The sequence below is a fragment of the Uranotaenia lowii genome, chromosome 3 (assembly GCF_029784155.1).
Source record: "Uranotaenia lowii strain MFRU-FL chromosome 3, ASM2978415v1, whole genome shotgun sequence".
Taxonomy (NCBI): Eukaryota; Metazoa; Arthropoda; class Insecta; order Diptera; family Culicidae; genus Uranotaenia; species Uranotaenia lowii.
The window spans coordinates 318339829-318353859 of NC_073693.1; the positions used below are offsets into that span (position 1 = coordinate 318339829).

The 14031-nt window shown below is 32.6% G+C and overlaps 1 protein-coding gene across 5 annotated transcripts in view; it reads left to right on the forward strand.

The window, feature by feature from the left end:
• The window catches only part of LOC129751783 (phospholipid-transporting ATPase ID-like), a 143043-nt gene that overhangs the window by 104267 nt on the left and 24745 nt on the right, over nucleotides 1-14031 (forward strand). For all 5 annotated transcript variants that reach the window (XM_055747495.1, XM_055747490.1, XM_055747492.1 and 2 more), the window contains exons 3-4: nucleotides 10568-10626; nucleotides 10861-11073. In XM_055747495.1, the coding sequence (XP_055603470.1) occupies nucleotides 10568-10626; nucleotides 10861-11073 (272 nt within the window). The remainder of the gene's footprint in view (nucleotides 1-10567; nucleotides 10627-10860; nucleotides 11074-14031) is intronic.

The window sequence follows — 14031 nt, forward strand, 5'->3', positions numbered from 1 at the left end:
CACTAGACTGCCCCTAATTTGTATGGAAAATTCAAAACCTGTAAAATGTTATGTGCTGCAGACTAAAATTGATCCTAAGTCTAATACAAGATCTCATATCAAATTTGGGCCAGAACGGATCACGGGAAAAAGTCGCTCAAGGAGCCTGAAGTTTGTATGGGATTTTGAGACATTTTGTTTGAGAGAAACATGAAAACCTTGTTTTTCATCGATAACTTTGATTCCCTTCGGCCGATATCTTTTGAATAAAGTTTTTCCTAAAGTCTAAACAATGACAAATATTTCATCCCAGGACTGCATTTCGATTAGAGTTAAGATAAAAGTTTTATTAGGCTTTAAGGGTGGTATTCATCTCTGTTAATGAGCCGTGCGGTCGAACATAGTGACGCTTCAATAACAGAGATGAATATCACCCTTGAAAAAGCTAGCCCACTTTGAAGCCTAATAACTGCTTTATCTTATCTCTAATCGGAATGCAGTATTCGGATGAAATACTAATCATAATTGGGGCTTTAAGAAAAATTGTATTCAAAAGAAATCGGAGGGAAAGTTATTAATGAAAAACTGGTTTTTCATAATTCTTCCGAAAAAAAATGTCTCTAAATCCCACACAAACTTCAGGCTCGTTGAGCGACCTTTTCCCGTGTTCCGATCTGGCCCACATTTGGCATGAAATCTTGTACCTACTAGGCATTGGAATAATTTTAACCTGCAGCACATAACTTTTTCAAAAATTGGGTCATTTGGGGCACTCTAATGGTCACTTAATAAACTTTTATGAATAACCAATTGGGTTGAAAGCTATTATCAGTCAGTACCTTAATCAAGAAATTTGAAATTAGCTTAATATAGCTCACGGTGTCTTTTTTTTGTACCTTTTAAACGAAAAAATCGGCATTTCTGAAAATTTACCACATTTTAGAGGAGACTCTTCTTAATCCAACGCACTATGCATGAAAAATCGATCCGAGGGTCTAGAAAAACTTATTTTTTTAAGAGTTGCGAGCAAAATACACGAGCAAAATTTTCAAGTTTATATTTTTGAGCTTATATGTGTTAAGATTCCTTAAAAATAAATGATAAATAAAAAAAAATTATTTAAAATCTAAAAATTTGGCAAAAATGTTAAAATTTGAATAAATTTTAAAAATAATCAATGAATGTTTTCTAGAACTAATCGTAAAAATAACTGGAAACACGCTGGCACAAACACCTCAAAATAGCATTTTTTGTATAGCGCCATTCCAGGCACCCTTCAACTGGAAAACCAATTTTTATTTCTCATAATTTAAAAACAAATTGCATACCATTGAAAATGTTTATTCTTGAGCTTTATTTTCCATCAAAAGATTTTTAGTTACCATTTTTTTAGAATTGAGTATGTTATCGTTGAATTTTCAAATTTTAGTATGAAAATAAATTTATTTTAACAATTATTCTTTGTTTGTATAATTTTGTTATAAACCTAGCTATTCCAAAAAAAAAAAATTGCAAAATATAATTTGAGTGTTTTTAAAGCTTTAATGATGACAATATTTCATTTGAAGAACGCATTTCAATTAGATCATAAAACAGTTATTAAGCTTCCAAAACGGCTTTCTACGCGCCGATTAACTTTATCAGTGGATTAACGACATGTATTTTTCGTTAATTGTCCTTCCGGAAGCTATAAGGACCGTCATCAGTTTTTTTAAACTTCTTCGGTTTGTTAATTAAAGAAAGTAAAAAAAAAATTCGAAACAATTTTTTTCTATCGTACCATTATCGAAAAGGGACCTTGAGATGAAATATTTGTCATAATTAAAGCCACATGAAAAACCACATGAAAAGAAATCGGATAATAGAGACTAAAGAACTTGTTGCAAAACTGGGTTTTCATGCTCCTTCCAAAAAAAAATTCTTATATACAAATTTCATACTCATTGAGCCATCTCTTTCCGTGGTCTGATCCCCCAAATTTAAAGTTGAACTTTGTGCTAAGCCTAGGATCATGCCTAGCTTGCAACTTATTAGATTTTCATAAATCGGCTGATTTGGAATTCCAGTGGCCATTAACAAACTTTTACAAACTACTTTGCAATCAAATGTTAAAAAGATTCAGAAACACATTTAAACGCTTTTAAAAATAATTTTTTTTTAATATTCACGAGATCGGACAAATTTTGGATTTAATGCACTTATTGTTTTCGGAGCTAATGGATCTATTTCATCACAAATTCCCATTATTTGTTATAATTCTAAGCTTTTTTAGTAAATTAAGCATAAATTTTAAGATTATACTTTATTTGATGAAGCTGAACATAAAATTTCGTGACGTCACAACGCTTTGCAAAACCATTTTATTAAATTTCGCGTTGTGACGTCACGAAACTTAATCGCTCTAAAATAAATTAAAATAAAAAAAATTAAAAATCAAAAACAGCGATTTGTTTGTTGTAAGGAATTGATAATTTTCTGAAATTTTTATTAAATTAGATTGGTAGGGCACGGCAGAAAAGTACGGTTTTGTAGAAAAATCAGAAAAGTGGAAAAAGTTGCTTGTTGTGTCATAACGATTTCTATTGCTTATATTTTGATAACTATTCGTCCAATGAAAATATTTTTGATTTCAAATTGTTGTTGGATAAACAAGAGTCTTCTCTATAATGTGGCAAATTTTCAAAGATGCCGATTTTTTTTCTTAAAATTGTCCTACACCGTGTTGCTACTTATGCCCAGAACTATGATGTTTCAAAGTGAGTGTGTTTTTAAAAATGTAGAACTATCTCAAGTGAGATCTGCAAGATTAACTTTGGGCTCAAATTTATGCTTGAATATTTGTAAATGTATGAAATTACCGTTTGAAGGACTGAATCTGGATTGGGCAAAAATGAAATTTTAATTTCAAAAGAAAAAATACAGATTTAAGCTTGAAAACACAAACAAAATTTAATCATACACGCTAATCCGTCTATTTTTTTTTTTTCAAATTTTAGTTGCATGCATGGAAGTAAATGTTGGTATTGATCAACGCAAAAAATATACTTAGCAATTTCAAAATTTTGCACTGTACATAAGAGCGGCTCAAATTGTTATGAAAAAAATAAAACTTGTAAAACAAGATCCTATGCATAATTTGGGCTTTATTGAACCACGGGAAGACGTCGCCCTACAGGCGGCATTTTGTATGGAATTTTGAGACATTTTGAGACATTAAATCCTGTTTTCCATCAATAGCTTCGTTCTTTACCAAATTATTTCTTTTGAATACCTTCTATTTTTCTTAATTTATCACATTTGTATCAGAATTTTTATAGGAATTTTAATAAAACTCAATTACCTTCAATTGACCTCACATTGTTAATCCTTTAATGCATAGTATTGTTTTAAAACAACACTAATTAAAAACCAAATATCTCGGAAACGCATGAAAATTTTTACGCTATGTATTCACAGGAAATATTTTTGAGATTAAAAGTATTTAGCCCATGGTATTTTTATCACGATATTTTAATGTATGTGTGAGATATCGAAGAAACTATATATATTACGAGGAAGAATGACCCTAACGGGTTCAACTCCTATCAAAAAAGAAAAGAAAAGAAGCATGTAAGCAGAAAAATGGTAAAAAACAATTTATTATTATTATTTTTTTTTTAAAAAAAAGGTAGTATTTGGAAAATCACTGTTATTTCTTCAAATTTGGAAATTCTAACAAATGTTCTAATCTCAATCAATTACAACATCCCACTGCAGCTAATGAACAATGTTTGGAAGAAATTGTTTAAATTGTATCGAAATAAGTCAACAATTTCAATAAAAAAATTTCAACTTTGATGGGCCATAACTCTTATAAAACTTAAAATAATGGCTTCAAACCTTTTCAGTTGTGTTATTCGAATTAAAATGTTATTATTTCACTCCTTCAATAATTGCTGTTGTCATTTAAAAAAAAGTCATACATTAAAGGGTCGAGACCCTTAAGTTAAGGGTGATATGCGTTGAGGCGTCAAAATGTTCGATCGTTCGATGTTTGACCGAAACACTCATTTTGAAGTGCATGCCATTTTGTCAAATATTGACGTATAACAACGGATAATAAATCTAAGATTTTATTTTAAGGAGAAAGAGGACAACGTGCTTAATTTGTCATAACTTCGTTGAAAGAAAATTTTGAGTCGACTTCCTCTAAATCGACTAAAAATCCAAGTCGATGCACTTGAACGCTTTATCAAAACCATTAAGCAGATCGTCAGAAAAATGGCACATGTAAATATTATATTGCTAGATATTTTCACTGAAAATTTCAAAGTATTGCATTTTTTCGAATACACTTTTTATACATTTACTCAAATCTTATAAAATTAACCCTCCTCAATCCGTCCCAGAAATTTTTACCCGTTATAGTTCCGGGAGTGTCAGTATGTGTGAGGTGGTCGAGAGCTTTTTATGGAGGTTTTTCCTCAGTAAATAGTTTATATAGAATACGTCATTGAGAGTCAAAACTTGTGAAACGATTTTGTTGATTTTTTTCGATCATTTCCAACGAATAATTATCGATGGAAATATTTCATATTATGTTTAATGGCATTTTAGTAACAACAGTTGAATCAAGTTCTTCAAGAAAAAATGTAGAATATAAATAAAAATGATAGATAAAAATTTTTTCGGCGCGTATCGGACAAATACGGCCAATTTTATATAAAAGCCTGACAGAATCCGGGCATTTGATTGACGACCATCATTCCGAGCATTATCCGGACAAATTTTGTCAAAATTCAGAAATTACTCCCAAAAAAATCAAGAAAAAAAATTGAAAAATATTTTTTTTTTCATTAAAACAGATCGACAGATTTTAAATCGTATATTAGGCTTCCAAAAACCGTTTCATTTTTATTTTTACCAAACTTGCTAAAAAAATTTCGTTATAGAGGCATGGCAAAAATTACATAACAATTTTTTTTTGTTTGATTTGCCAAATAAAGTGGATAAATCCGGCCAAAATGCGGGCATTTCTCAAGAAATCCGGGCAATCGGGCCGAACCGGACTGTTCCCAAATATTGCATTAAATACCCGGGAAAACCCGAATGAAACCGAACTATCTGGCAACATAGATTAAGCAGAGGCTTAGTAGAAAAATGTGATAGGTGTTGAAAATTGAGTCAAGAGCGTCATTTTTTGGAACGCTTCAAAGGTTCGTTTCAGACCCTTTGTCCCGCATCAATTGACTTATATCGAGAGGCGCAATTTCTTTCAACCCTATATGTATCGGGTAATCTGTAAAAGTCTTTAAAAAAAAGTTCACAACAGTACACTTGTGCGAATTATTTTTACCAACCCGAACCTGTGGTTGGTTTTTGGCTGATGGTTCATGGCCTAAACTACCCTGAAACTCAAAACAAATACGAAAGTCAACTTTTACAAGAATAAAAATGAACAAAAATGTTACAATTGTTTTGAATAAGGTGTGTTCCACTTAGTATCGGGTCGTTTCAATCAAGTTGAAAACCGTACATGGTCAGGAGCTCCCGAGATCGACAAATCCCGGGTCAGAAATTTTCCCTTGCTAACCATAAGAGGAATGCTCCAGGTTGGTTCAAATTTGTTGTCGAGGATAAATTTACCCACAAGTTGATGATTTGGTAAGCCAATTTGTCTATTTGCCAATTGTTTAAGTAGTTGTTGAAAGAAGACAAAAGTTTTCATCACTGGAGTAACAATGAATGGACAAGTTTACAATTTTCACCGCATTAAAAAACAAATTTGACAGACGACATTGATTCATATTGATTCGAGAAGATTTTTTACGTCATTCCTTGGAAATAATTACTTGAATAAATGACGAACTTATTTAAACAATCCTCGTTAAAGCTTACACAACCAACAATGCTCATAAATTCCAACTTAAACAATCTTCTACCAAACATTCCTGGCAATTAAAGATAACCGTAGTGAAACGTATCATAAATCCAAACCAATATCGTTGAGCTCATTAGTTGTTGTTGTTGTTATAGTAGAAAAACAATATCAGACAGACGACTTGCAATGCCGGGGGTTCGCGCTGCCCTGGGATCATAAATAATACTGAACAAACAAACTGAACAATTCCCTGAGACCGAGCGGCGATAATTTGCCACAATCTGTTTCAGTGATTTCGATGCCGATAGGTATCTACATCAATCTATCTATCCATCGATGATGACTGCCCGTCCGATTATGATTGATAACATTTTTCTCGGAATTTCAGGGAAGATGAATGTTATAGCTAATTTTCGTCGAAAGGAATGTTTATGAAAATATCCTACAATTTGAAAACATTAAATCTCAGTAGAGTTCAGTCTAATAGACAAGACAAAAACGGTAAATCGTAAAAAATATTTTACTTGTCTTAGATAGTTCTCGCGTGAGCTTTCATTACGTCGTCAGGGCCGTAGGAAGAACCGACTCATGGGGGGGGTTTTGGTGACTGATTTTTACCAATGATTTTTTGCCCAACAATTCACGAAAATAAAAAAAAATAAAACAAATAATGTTTGAAACTAATGATTATTCATTCTAAAGTTTTTTGACATTAAAAGTTTTCATATTTAATGGTAACTTTAGAAAATTGGTCCGAAACCTGAAAGGTGAGCTAAATTCGCTTTCATTGATGGTCAAAATCTTTGAATTTGTTTAAGAGTCTTGTAGATCAAACTTAGTTGATTTGTGAGAGTCTTCCTTGCCTTAAAAAAACATATCCTATACTCAAATCAAACTAGCCCAATCATCCAAACTAATTTGCAAATTCAAAGATTTTAACTTTTGGTTCAAATAAATCAAATTTTCAAAAAAAGGTAAGAGATAAAAATCATCAGATTTTCATCAGATTAATGCAAACTAGAACCAAATTAATGATTTTAGTATGGAATGTATCTTGCTTTTTAGCTTGCCGTTAGTATGCTCCATAAGAAAGCATAATTCAAACGTTATGAATTTTATAATGAAACCTCATTCTAAAAAGTTTAACGCGACACTTCCCGTTTCTCAAATATCTATATTAAATAAGCAGAATTTTGTAATTGATTTATGAAACATAAAAACCCGAATTTTTGTTTCCTTAATGTGTTAATAATATTAAGGGGGGGTATTCACGATTTTTTTCTAGAGCTATCGTTCAAACAAATGTATTCAAATTTTTTGCATTATACAAAGCATTGTTAAAAGAACATTTAGTAATTTTTTCGTAGAAAAATATTGAAAAATGAGCCGGTGACGGAGCACTTTCGAGGATGCCTTTTAGAAAACAGGATTTGCGGTGGACAGTGTATCTCAGCACAGATTCATCTGAAGTAAAAAAATCAGAGCAAAATATTTTTAATAGAAGTTTTTTTGGACCCCAACGTTTTTATTTAATTTAAAAATTTATTTATGAAATTTTTATGGCTGTTTGAAGTAAAAACTACGATTTTTCACGAAAAAATCCGCCATTTTTCACTTGTAAAAACGTTGGGGTCTGGTATTTTATATGTAGAAAATATGTTATAAAAATTTGAAAAGAATCGGATAAGTAGTTTTCAAATGACGATGTCCACGGACTTTAAAATGTGCTTTCGAGAAAAACGCGTTTGAAGTTTCTGCTCTTGCTTTCTTGCAGTATTAGATAGGAGGAAATGAAGGCCTATAACTTCTACAGTTTTGCTTCAATTGACTTGAAAATTTGACACAACATTCTTGAAATGTTTTACAATAAGAAAATAAAAAAATAAAAAAATCGATTTTTTGAAAGTGTTAGACCCTACCCCCCCCTTAAACAATACACTGTGAAAATTTAGAATTTTGTACATATTTTTTAGGGTGAAGATATTTCTTTAACAGCAAATATTTTTCGTAAAGAATCAATTCCATAATGAAAATCATGTGGATGATTTTTTTTTTAATTAAATTTGGGGTTGTCGGATAAAATAAAGATCTAAAATTCTACCTTTTATTTGTGATTTTAAATTAAATTGTGTTTTCAAACTAATTCAAACAAAAATTAAAATCTGGATATCGACAAGCAATCTTAACACATTAAGGAACGTGGTGAAATCTATGACGAGAAAAACTGAAATTCGGCATTCTTTATCTCAGAAACCCCTGTATAAAATTTTACTAATTTAGCATTTTTTTTGTTACGGCAAATGTTGTGTTCAATTTTGTCGGATAAATTTTAACACTTCAAAATCTGAATCTGAATTCTGAACCTGAATTCAAAAATTGCGCTCCGTCTATGTATCCGAATTTCCATACGATTTCTGAACAAAAAATACAAAAAATAGGTTTTTCGAATCTTATTCCAAATCAGAATTTTATGAGCCAAGTTTAAAAGCTTGCATTCATGAATCTGTTATTTAAATTCTGTAGTTCAGGTTTAATCTAAAGTAACTATTAAATTTTATTAATTAAGATTAATCACCGTGATTTATGTTTGGAAATTAATTTTTACGGCCTTATCGGTGAAAGTTATGTTCTCATAGTGAGAACATTTCAAGAATTGAAAATTATAGATGGATAGAAGAAGATTAGAAGAAAATTATAGGTGTTGAAATGAGCGGGTAGAATTTTTTAAGAAGCATTTTCACCACAACAAGTTCGCACTGCAAGTTTCGCGGTGCGAACCACGCAAGATCAACTATTGTGTTGTGTTAGACTCAACCCTGTCCGATTCTAACATTTCAAAATAGTTGATCCGTGATTGAACAAAAGTTAAGTATGTGGTGAAAATGCTTCTTAAAAAATTCTACCCGCTCATTTCAACACCTATAATTTTCTTCTAATCTTCTTCTATCCATCTATAATTTTCAATTCTTGAAATGTTCTCACTATGAGAACATAACTTTCACCGATAAGGCCGTAAAAATTAATTTCGTAACTATTAAAATTAATTATTTTTAATCTGTATTGTGAATCATAAATAAAATATGAATTTACAAAGATCTGAATCTGACTTTTAAACTTTAGATTTCCATTTCTAAGCTTTAAATTTTTGAATATTGTGTAAGAATAAAGGTTCAGAACTTCAAATTTGAATATAAAATAAAAATCACTTTTTCATATTCCTGAAACTTTTATGAAAATATTGAAAATGCATATGATCTCGAAAAACATGATTTGAATTGGATATGAAATGCAAAACAAATTTGAACCAGGATTTCAAAGCAGCTTTTCATTTCTAATTTCTTATGATTATTCGAACTGAAATTCAAGAATCCTGGACTGGATACTGAATACAGAATACGCAAATAGGAATACAATTTTGATTATGGGAATTATGAAATCAGAACCTCCAAAATGGTTTTATTTTAATTCAAAATTTAAAATTCAGACCTGAATTTCGAAGAGCAAGTGAAAAAATTTTTAAAAGGTGTAGCAGAATTTTGGAATTTCGATGGATTTTTGAGGTTTTGGCATTAGTTTTTAGTCTAGATTGTTACTCTTGATCTGTGCTTACTCTTTTATCATAATTTGGTCCAGAATTTAAAATTTTTTGTATAGAGAAGAATACCTCGTTTGTTTTTTTTTTGGATCCTCATGGGGGGGGTTTAACCCCCAAAACCCCCCCCGTTCCTACGGCCATGGTCGTATGAAACAAAATGGAAACAAGCAGTTTTATTACAAAAAAAATACAAAAACTTACATAAACTAGTCGCAACTTTTTTCCATTTAGAATATTTGTAAACTGGACAACATATTCTATACGTGAAATACAAATTTTAAAGTTGTTTTGATAACTGTATCAGCAGTTAAAATTTGATTAAAATAAAAGGCACCTTTAGTTGATTGCGGAAAAAACAGATTTAAAACAAACCTGATCTCTCAAACACGCAATTGGCTGTACAAATTATGGATAAATAACGAAATTACAACTTACAACACTTCGAGATCCAGCAGGATGAACTCTGTGATAGCACTAAATAAGAATAATATATACCCACATACATGATCCCATCATTGCGTGAATCGGTCTCATCAATCACTTGGCTGACCCACTTTTGCACTGGGCCGCACATTTGTAAACACAACGAACTTTAGATACTGTTTGTTGCTCGTAGCGTCGTCGGTGAATTTCCACTGGATATTTTTCCAAACACCTTCTTTATGCTTCTAGCTTGCACGCTCGATTCTTCTAGCCGTTAATTTTTCCCATATCGATTTGTCAACCCTTACACTTATTATAATCGCTTTAGCTTATATCCGCTTCCTATTTAATAGTTGGTCTACGACATAACCGTCGTCAGCCCTTTTCCTGAACCTCGAGGCCCCTAATGACCGTATCGGTTTCCGGTTCATATTTTTTGCTCCACTGCCTTGTCAACCACTCTTAAAATATGTAGGCAAGAATGTCACACCTCTCGTTCTATTTTTCTCTTTCTCTTTCTTGGGTAGTATCGGTCTGAAACGTTATCAGTGATGAACTATCGTTCGAATTTTCCCCATACAAAGTGGCGTTTTTCCTCGTTTATTTTTTTTTTCTTTTATGCTCTTGATTCATAAGTTTCAACAATTTACTACAATCATTACTCATCAATTTCCTGGTTTTCTCTTTATTTTTGTGCTTCTTCCCCGCAGAGAATGAACGTAGAATACGAGCCAACGATAGAGAGTATAACACACAATTCAAATATGCTGTAAGTATACATACATATGCTGTAGAACATAACGAAATAAAAATCCCCCAAGCAGGATAATCGGCAGTGATTTTCTCGGCCGCACGAAATTCGATATATCACACTAATATCATGTTTCCGTTCTTTTTTCCCAAATCCGTCTGTTTCACTTCCTGTTCTGGGATCCAAAAACAAAATGAACCTACACATCGTTTTCGACACCCACCTCGACAAACCCCCAAACACCCCAAACAGAACAACTACATCAAAACGTCCAAGTACAGCGTGTTAACGTTTCTGCCTTTGAACTTGCTGGAGCAGTTCCAACGTCTTGCCAACTTTTATTTTTTATGCCTGCTGATCCTGCAGCTGATACCGGCAATTTCGTCCCTGACGCCGGTTACGACGGCCATTCCGCTGATAGGGGTCCTGATGCTGACCGCCATCAAGGATGCGTACGATGATTTTGTAAGTATTACAACGATTTTTAAGCTGATTTCAAGATCTACTACAATTCTTCAAATCAATTTCGGAATTTTTAATTCCCTCTGGTGTTTCCTTAAAAGAAAAGCTTTCAATCACGACTTCTGGTTCAAAGGATATCAAAATTGAAAAACCTACTAAAAAGAAATTTATTTTAAAGACATATAAAATAAAAAAAAATGTCTTAATAGTAACTTGAAGACGGAGAGACTAACTGCTTGGTATAATTTTTGGCATTTTAATTCTTCATGTTTCAACTAGAAGTATTTCACTGAGAACTCATTAATTAGGCATTTGCAATACGAGTGACATTACAGAGGTTACATTTAGCAAAAACACAATACAATTATCGTACAAAGTCTTTTAGATCAAAGTTTTCCTGCTTAGCAACTTTTATTTTTTAAGGCTGGTGAACCTTATACAGCTCGCACCCAATTGTTGAACGGTTTCTTAAATTTCACCATGCACACATATACAAAAATACTGATAAAGATTTTTTAACCTCCATAGATCGCTTAAAACTGATACATATCAGATTCGGAAAAAAAAGACAGTAGATCAACTACGGAATGCTCAAATTCATTTAGTGTCCAAGAAAGCTGAAGTTAGAAGCACATTGTACATAAGGATATATTTTTTTGATTTTTTTTAAGATCATGACCAAAAAAAACTTCTCAATCTATAAACCGTCGAAATTGTTTAAATAAAACCTGAACAATTTTGAAAAGAGGATTGAAAAGTTGACGTAACTTGGCACAATTTTGCATCTGACATGCATTATGAAATTACTTGAAAAGTAAAATTCAAGTAATTTTCAAAATAAGAAACAAATATATTTGAGCTACATTACGAGGTTTCCAAAACTATACAGTTTGCAAAAAATTCGTTTTTAGTTCGGCTTTACGCTTCGTTCAATGCGGATGTGTTTCTATAAGCTGTGCTCGTTGTGGAAAGTGGAGAACTTATACTAGAGTGTGCTTTATCGGAAAGTGGAAAAAAAACTGGAACAAGATGGAACCCAAACGTGAAAACACTATTGTTTTGCGGTTTGGTTCAAATTCAAGAAATCCATCCAACATCGAGGTGTTCAATTTTTTTAAGGAGCATTCGTGGTCGAGCATTGATCTTAATGCCATGTATAGGGAGAACTATTGTCTTTTCGTGCGATTCCAGTCAGAAGAGAAAATGAAAAATGCAGTTATGAAATTAGGACCGCATGTGACGTTTTGTTACGCGGATGGTTCCACGATAAACGTCGGTGTTTCAGTGGCAAATGACTCTTCAAAATACATCCGAATTTTTGGTTTACCACCAGAAGCGGACGACATCGAAATTGCCAAGGTTATGTCGAAGTATGGCAAAATTCAACAGCAAGTGCGAGAAAGGTTTTCAGCTGAACAGGATTTCCTATTCTAAATGGAGTGAGAGGCTTGCATATGGAGGTGATGGAGGAGATTCCAGCACAACTCCATATTCATTGCATAAAAGTCAGGGTATATTACGAAGGTCTGCCAAGTAGATGTTTTACGTGTGGTGCATTAGACCATCTCAAGGCTGTTTGCCCGAAAAGACAAAGTGCTAACGATCGCCTTGCATCAAACCGGTTAAACACGTTTGCTGAAATCGTTCAGCAAGGGCTAGCCCCTTCGGTGTCACACTCGCCACCAGTTGTGGTCAGCCCGAAGCTGCCCGATGAGGACAAATTGCTTGAGAGTGATGCAGCTGTGTCGTCAGTAAAAGTTATCGACAACGAAGAGCGTGATAAGAGAGAGCTTCTTAAGAACAACTTGGATCTTGGGACTACCGATTTGAATAACGGAGCCAAAGTCGGTGCATCGAATCCGAGGCTGGAGACGACAAAGAAGGAGAAAGGAAAAAAACGTGAACGAAAGATATTGGCTAACGAAACTGGCGATACCTCGAAAGCGATGCAATAAGTCGAAAGCAGCAGATCATCCCAGCAAATGCAATGGATGCTCTTTACGCGCAAGCTCTGGTCCCTGTAGACGAGAGGCTAGGAGCTCTTCGTGCGCACCAAGTCAACGTAGGCAGTAGTAGCTTTGAAGGTTTTTTTACGATACACCTCAAAATGTCCAATGAATTTTGCTAGCAACTGTATAGTAAAACTGTAAGTGAAGTGTAATGTTTTATGACAAATGTAAAAAGAATTGTAATTTAGTATTTTCCATTATTCAATAAACGTTATTTTATTAATAAAAAAATAAAAAAAAATAAAAAAAAAAACATGCATTATGAAATTACTTGAAAAGTAAAATTCAAAATAAGAAACAAATATATTTGAGCTACATTACGAGGTTTCCAAAACTATACAGTTTGTAAGAAATTGGTTGATAAACAGGAACGAAATAGCGGTTTTAAAGGAGGAGTGTCAAATTGACACTCAATTCTGTTTATGAAGTTTTTTTTCCTGGGTTTCAGGGTGCGTCCTTAAAAAAGTAATGATGCAAAATAAATTATTTCAAAAATTCATTGAGGGTCCCCGAATTTTTTTTTTATTTGGATGCATTTGACTTCAAAATTTTCAACCACGAACTTATTCAATAAAAATCAAGAAGAAAAGTTTTATTTATTTTCAGCATCTGCTTAAAAAAAACTGTTGAAAATATGAAGAACCGTTAAAAAAATGTCTGAACTTATTTGGAACAATTTTAATACATTAAAAAAAATAAAAGTAAAGGTTTTAAATCAATTATCAACATTCTCCAATACCGTAGGAAGAGTTGCCAACTTTTGTTTTTCAAAAACCAGGGAACTGGTGAAATAAAAATCAGGCTAAACAAGGCTACGTTAAAGGAACGGAAATTTTGCTCAAAGTGATAACCTTTTTTTGGTCATCGCTATTTTTCACTTTTTTTGGTCATCGCATCTCATTTTTGGTTAACTCTAATATAGGTATGTGTTTTGAGCCTACTTGGTTGCATA